The 6,601-nt window shown below is 59.8% G+C and overlaps 1 protein-coding gene across 1 annotated transcript; it reads left to right on the forward strand.

Moving 5' to 3' along the window:
* Positions 1 to 742: 742 nt before the first annotated feature.
* On the forward strand, positions 743 to 4,983 carry EN1 (engrailed homeobox 1). Its single transcript, XM_049889183.1, has 2 exons — positions 743 to 1,625; positions 4,667 to 4,983. The coding sequence occupies exons 1-2, from the start codon at positions 743 to 745 to the stop codon at positions 4,981 to 4,983; spliced, it is 1,200 nt and encodes a 399-aa protein (XP_049745140.1).
* Positions 4,984 to 6,601: the final 1,618 nt, after the last annotated feature.

A 6,601-nucleotide genomic window follows, 5' to 3' on the forward strand; every position in this document is an offset into this window, starting at 1 on the left:
CCGGGTGTCAGCGCGAGTCCCGGCTAGCCATTGGCCCCGCACACGTGCGGCCCTGACTCACGTGCTTCCGGTTTGAAGGCAAAAAGTGTGCCTGGGTGATTTTTTTTTCAAGCGAGAGTTTGTGCAAAGATCCGAGCTGTCAGAGATTTGAAAAAAAAAAAAAAAAAAAAAGGCAGCCCCGGCGCTGGCGGAGACGCGCTCTCTCTGCAAAAAAAAAGCAAAGGCGATTAAATGCGCTGCCAGCCTCGCGCTCTGGGCACAGCTGAGCGTGACACTCGGGGAAGTCAAACCCTTCACTTCTGCCTAGGAAGACTGGGCTAGACTTTAAAGACTATTTTTTCCCCTTAAGAAAAAAAATTCTTGGAGCTTTTTCCTTTCTTTTTTCTTGTTTCTTTCTTTACTTTTTTTTTTTAATTCATTTTTTGGCCGTGGCTTACTTCCCATTTAAAACAAATCATTGAATCTGGTCGCAGAAAGAAAAAAGAAATTGCCAAGTGTCTCTATATCTGGATGTCTACAAATTAGAGCGAGGGCGAGACAGCAAGATCTATCTGCTCGATAAGAGCGAGCGATCCAGGGCAGGCGCCTGGGCTTTTTTCCTGCACCCGCCCGGTGCCTTCGCTGGGGCTTCGCCTGCCTTCTTCCCTCCGCGCACCCCCACGGGCCGCTGGCAAAGTGGGGTGGGGAGTGAGGCGGGGGGGCGGGGGCCGGCGCTGCGGCCGGGGCGGCAGGGCGGCCGAGCATGGAAGAACAGCAGCCGGAACCTAAAAGTCAGCGCGACTCAGGCCTCGGCGCGGCGGCGGCGGCGGCGGCGGCACCGGGCGGCCTCAGCCTGAGCCTCAGCCCGGGCGCCAGCGGCAGCAGCTGCAGCGATGGAGACAGCGTGCCGGTGTCCCCGCAGCCCGCGCCTCCTTCGCCTCCTGGGGCGCCGTGCCTGCCGCCCCTGGCCCACCACCCTCATCTCCCCCCGCACCCCCCGCCCCCGCCGCCGCCGCCGCAGCATCTCGCGGCGCCTGCTCAGCAGCCGCAGCCCGCGGCCCAGCTGCACCGCACCACCAACTTTTTCATCGACAACATCCTGAGGCCAGACTTCGGCTGCAAAAAGGAGCAGCCGCCGCCGCCGCAGCTCCTGGTGGCGGCGGTGGCAGGAGGAGGCGCAGCAGGAGGAGGCCGGGTTGAGCGCGACAGAGGCCAGACCGGCACAGGTAGAGACCCTGTCCACCCGCTGGGCACGCGGGCGTCAGGCGCTTCCTCGCTCCTGTGTGCTCCGGACGCGAACTGTGGCCCGCCCGACGGCTCCCCGCCCGCAGCTGCCACTGGCGCGGGCGCGTCTAAAGCTGGGAACCCGTCTGCTGCTGCAGCGGCGGCGGCGGCTGCGGCGGCGGCGGCGGCAGCGGCCGTGGCGGCGGCAGCAGCGGCCAAGCCCTCGGATGGCGGCGGCGGCAGTGGAGGTGGTGCCGGGAGCCCGGGCGCGCAGGGCGCCAAATACCCGGAGCACGGCAACCCGGCCATCCTGCTTATGGGCTCAGCCAACGGCGGGCCCGTGGTCAAAACTGACTCGCAGCAGCCCCTAGTCTGGCCCGCCTGGGTCTACTGCACGCGGTATTCGGATCGCCCGTCCTCCGGTGAGTACCTAACCGCCGCTGCGCCATGCCTGCCCGCTGGGCGGACGCCCCTAAGAACTTCCAGCCGCCGGACTAGGCAGAGCAAACCTTGCCTCGGGCCCTCTCTGCTCTCTTCGCCTGCTTCAGCTCCTTAACCCTGGACCCAGCCCCAAGCGAGTGTGCGCCCGGTTCTGCGCTCCTGGGCCCTGCGGCCACCACCCGGAGTGCTACAGCTCCTGGCAATAGAGGCTGGAGTCTGAGCCTTCGATTTTCAACTCCGAACCGCTGGGGCCTTCTTTTTGTTTTACGTTTATTGTTTCTTGGAAAGATACACAGAGTCATTGGTTTTTCCTCCGGGGAAGGAGTGTTTAGAGCCAGCGGGAAGGCGGGCCTAGATCTGGGTCTGAAATCTCACCAGCCAGGCCCTGAGGAGACTGCAGTCGAGAAAGGCTTTGACAGAGAAATAAGCTTCGTCGTGTTTCTTACAGAAACAAACACCCAAGCACCATCTAGACGTTTTCTGCGGAGAGTTCATTTACATAGTTAGAGCTAGATATGGAGACTCAGGAGGGAGAGAAATGCGTCCGCCACTGAGCAGGTAGCAGATAGAGTCTGACCCGGGTGGGTGGAATCCCAGGGAAAGACGGTTGCCAAAGCACCGGGAACCTCTGGCTCCTGGACTTCTGGGAATGACAGGCAGACAGTCGGAGATGAGAGAAGACAGGCCAGGCTCAGGCTAGAAACCGGGCCGATTGCAGAGAGAGCCAGTCCGGTCCAAAGCTTCTTTGCAGCGGGGCTCCCACATCCTCCCGGCCCTAGTCCTTTCTTTCCCTCCTTCCTTCTGCACATCTGCCAGTTAGCCGATTTCCGCCAGCCGCAGCCCAATTTTGCTCGTCTTTCTTTCGGTCTCTCGCGCGCATGGCGAAGCAAAGGCCAAGGCCTACCCTGGGACAGCCTTCTGGCCCCGGAAGAAGAGGCCGAGGCCTGCCCGCCCCTGTAGCGGGCAGCCCCCGGGAGGCCGATGGGGGCCGAGAGGAGGGCGGCAGAGGTTCTGGTCCACTAACCGGGCTCCGGGCGCCCAGGGCCCGCAGGAGCCCGGGCACGCGTAGCCACGCGCAGCTTTCTGCCCGCTAGTCTCTCGTCTCCCGACCGCTGCCCGGCGGGTGCGGATCGATGCGCGTTATCAGCTCCCGCCATCTCGAGCCCTGTTATTGACACGTCCGGTTCCCTGAACCTCCGAAAAGCTGCTTTGATTGACTTGCCTGATGGATAGAGTGATTGAGCTGTCAGGCCGCTGGGCTCGGGCTGGCCGGGAGGCTACGATTTTATTACAAGTGCCCGTGCCTTGTGCACAAAAACACAACAACACTCCAGCAGGTCCCGGACGCCCAAAGCGCAGCGGGGCCTTTCTGAAGATGTGCACACCTTCTGGGCCATCTCTGCCCGCTCACCTAATTACTAATCCAAACCAAGTCCTCCTCCCCACCAGCCTACCTCCTGGTCATCTCTGCGCCCTGCACAGGAGTGGGCCTCCTCTTTGTTCTTGGCTGCTTTCCTTCCTATGGGCCTGGGGACACAGGAGACTGACTCGCTTTTTCTCCCTGCATGGGCAGTTCAGGGGATGAGCTTCAACCCAGGCCCAAGCCTCTGCCTTCTGCTAGGACTGGACTCTGTCACAACCGGTGACCTCAGCCCCTGGCCTACTTGGGGAATCAAAAACTGTCCAGCTGGTCCCTCTGTCACTAGGTTTAGAGATGCCAGTGAAGACCCTTCTTTCCAGCCGGTTTTAGGGCTTAATAGGCCCAACAGTGAGCTTGTACAACCATGGCAGAGCTCAGGAAGTAAATGCCAGAAGACCTGGGTGAGGAAGGGATGGACTGAGATACAAGCTTCACAGGACAGCCCAACAGCTGTATCCTCTCCAGTCAGCCCTCCTGTATCTGAGGCTGGGCTCCATGGCAGCCCTCCTCCCAGGCTAGTGTTTGAGGGAGACTTCACCTGCTTAGGAATGTTCCTATGGCCTCTTCCCATATCCATATTGGAAGAAAAGCACAGATTTTTGTTGGGATTCTCCCCCTGTCTCCAGCCCTCTGCCCCTGTTGTGCTCTCTGATGGGGGGGGGGGGAGTAGTATCCTTGCAAATGCCATGAGTGGGCAGGGAGAGCCAATCTGCCTTGTTTTTGTTGTTCAAGTGTTTTCACTCCTAAAATTGCAGCATAATTTTTGGAAGTAGATAAAAGGGAGACCCTGCCTGGGTAGTAGCATCCAAGAGGCAAAGCAGGGGAACTGGGGTGGAGATAGAGTCTTGAGGGTAAGGCATACTGCTAAGTCAGGGCCTTTTCTCCTCCTTCAGAGAAGTGGTGGCTGGTGTCTCCCTGGGGCCCTAGAAAGGGCTTAGGTCAGGCCAAGAAGAAGGAATAAGAGGAGGCAGAGAGAGGGCACTGAGAGTACTGGAGCCAGGCAACTCTCTCACAACCCACTCTGCTCCCCTTGTTTTTGAGGGCCAGCAGCTACAAGTGTTGGGGCCTGGATGTAAATGTGTGAGAGGGCTTCTTGGGGGGGGGTGGGATTAGCTTGCAGGCAGGCCATAAGGGGTTACCTCTCTCTGGCCAGTTCCCCCGGAACTGCCCTCCATGCCCGGGGCCTGAGCCTCTTTTTATCTCAGGGCTGCCAGGGCAGGCCCCTGACCCCCGACTCTGGGCTAGGCTGGATGGGGCTCCAACCGTCTCTCCATCTTGGATTCCTGCCTTCTTGGCCGGGAAGTGCTGTGAATTTAGCCTGTCCCCGGCTCTCCTGTAATGACTTGGGGGTAGAGTTTGCGTGGCTCTACCAGCCCCCCAGAAAGGAACCCAGTGACCCCCGTGGCCAGGCAAGGGGCGCTTGATCCGAGGGGTTGGCCGGCGAGAGGGAGCCGAGGGGCGCAGCAAGGCCTCAAGGAGTGCCCCCAGAAGCTCGGGGCGCGATCCGGGCTCGGCTCGGCAATTCTCACGGCTTCCTCTGCCCTTTCCTCCCTCCCCTCTGCCCTCGTCCCCACCCCCACCCGGCCCTCTCCGCCGCTGCAGGTCCGCGCACCAGGAAGCTGAAGAAGAAGAAGAACGAGAAGGAGGACAAGCGGCCCCGGACGGCGTTCACGGCTGAGCAGCTGCAGAGACTCAAGGCGGAATTCCAGGCGAACCGCTACATCACCGAGCAGCGGCGGCAGACCCTGGCCCAGGAGCTCAGCCTCAACGAGTCCCAGATCAAGATCTGGTTCCAGAACAAGCGGGCCAAGATCAAGAAAGCCACCGGCATCAAGAACGGCCTGGCGCTGCACCTCATGGCGCAGGGACTGTACAACCACTCCACCACCACCGTCCAGGACAAAGACGAGAGCGAGTAGCCGCTGGCGGCCGGGGCAGCGCGCGCGGTCGGTCCACCGCCCCGCGCCCCCTCCTGGCTTGGCCACCGCCGCCTGGTCGGCTGTGCTCCGGGGGAGCCAGAATCAACGAGAGGAGGGAGGGGGCGGCAGGAAAAAGAGAGAGAGAGAGAAAGAGAGATGCTCAGAATGGAGAGTCACGATGAAACGAAACATTTCTAAATAGGGAGAAAGACTCGGACACGTGCTATCGAAAAATCAGATCTCTTCTCTAGTCACAGTATAAGGGACGCAACTGCGAACTCCTTAAAGCTCTATTTAGCCAAACCGCTTACGACCTTGTATATATTTAATTTCAGGTAAGGAAAAGAAATATGTGTAGCGAAGTCTATTTGCTGGACATTTTTATTAATCTCCTTTATTATTATTGTTATAATTATTATAATTATTATAATTATTTTATCCCCCACCTCCACCTCCTTGCCCCAGTTTCGTTTACGTTGCCTTTTTCTTTTGAATGTCCTTGCTTCTCCGGTGCCTCCCGCCCGCCGCGCTGCCCCTCGTTTCTCTGGGATTTTTCTTTGTGTGCGTGAGAGTGTGTTTCCTCGCGTGTCTGCTCTTTGCTTCTTCCTCCCCTCCCCAGCCGCTTCTGTCGGTCTGTCTGTCTGGCTCCCCTTTCGTTTTCCCGAGACTTGTTGAGAAATACGACCCCACAGACTGCGAGACTGAACCGCCGCTACAAGCCAAAGATTTTATTATGTTCAGAAACCTGTAGTCTGAAATAAAGTGTACACTGTGCTCATTAGCGCTGGCGGCCCTCCTCTTTGCGGGGTTGGGGAGGGCGTGGGCCCGGGCACCCAGTGGCTCCTGCGTCCCCAGCACCGCCGCGCACAACGGTCGCACCCACCCACACACCGGCGGGAGCAGAGGTCCTGGGATCCCCGGGGCTGAGACACCTAGCCGAGCCTGACCGTCCCCGCACAACGAAGGAGTGGCAAAGGAAGCACGGGGGCAAAAGCACCCCTCCCGCGCGGGTTTGGCAGGGGCCTGGAGGGTTTGCCGGGACACTCTTGGTCTCCCCATGCGTTCCAGCCAACCCGAAGGCCGAAAACCGCAGTTCTGGCTTTGGAAACCTGGCCGGAGCTGCTCATCATGCTGGGCCAGGCTCAGTTAGCTGCGCGGCCTCCTCCTTTTCAACCTGCTACCGCTCCGCCCTGCACCATTTCTTTTTCCTTTCATGCTTGTCCGGGTTTTTCTCTCGTTTTTCTCCTGCAGAGGCAGAAGGCCTTGCAAGTGTGAGGCGGAGGCGGGGAACTCCCTCCCGCCTTGAGCTGCCGGCTAGGGCGAGAGGTCCCTCGGGCCGGCCGCTTGGCCGCCTTAATCCCACTGCTCTTCGTTTGGGGAAGTGATTCCACTGGATGAAGCGGTGTGTTGAGGGCGGCTTGTGGAGCCTTGCGGAGCTCGGATCCGATGGCCGGGGCCAGGCCGGAGGGGAGGAGGCTCGGATTCTGGGAAGCAGCGCAGAGCAGCGGCCGCTTGGTCCCGCTGCAGGGTTTGCCTTGGGGTAGTCCGACCCTGAGGTGGGCACCAGCTTGCCAGGTCCGGACCGAAAACCTAAGCGGGACTCACACCCCTCGGAAAG

The sequence above is a fragment of the Elephas maximus genome, chromosome 6, assembly GCF_024166365.1.
Source record: "Elephas maximus indicus isolate mEleMax1 chromosome 6, mEleMax1 primary haplotype, whole genome shotgun sequence".
NCBI classification, from domain to species: Eukaryota; Metazoa; Chordata; class Mammalia; order Proboscidea; family Elephantidae; genus Elephas; species Elephas maximus.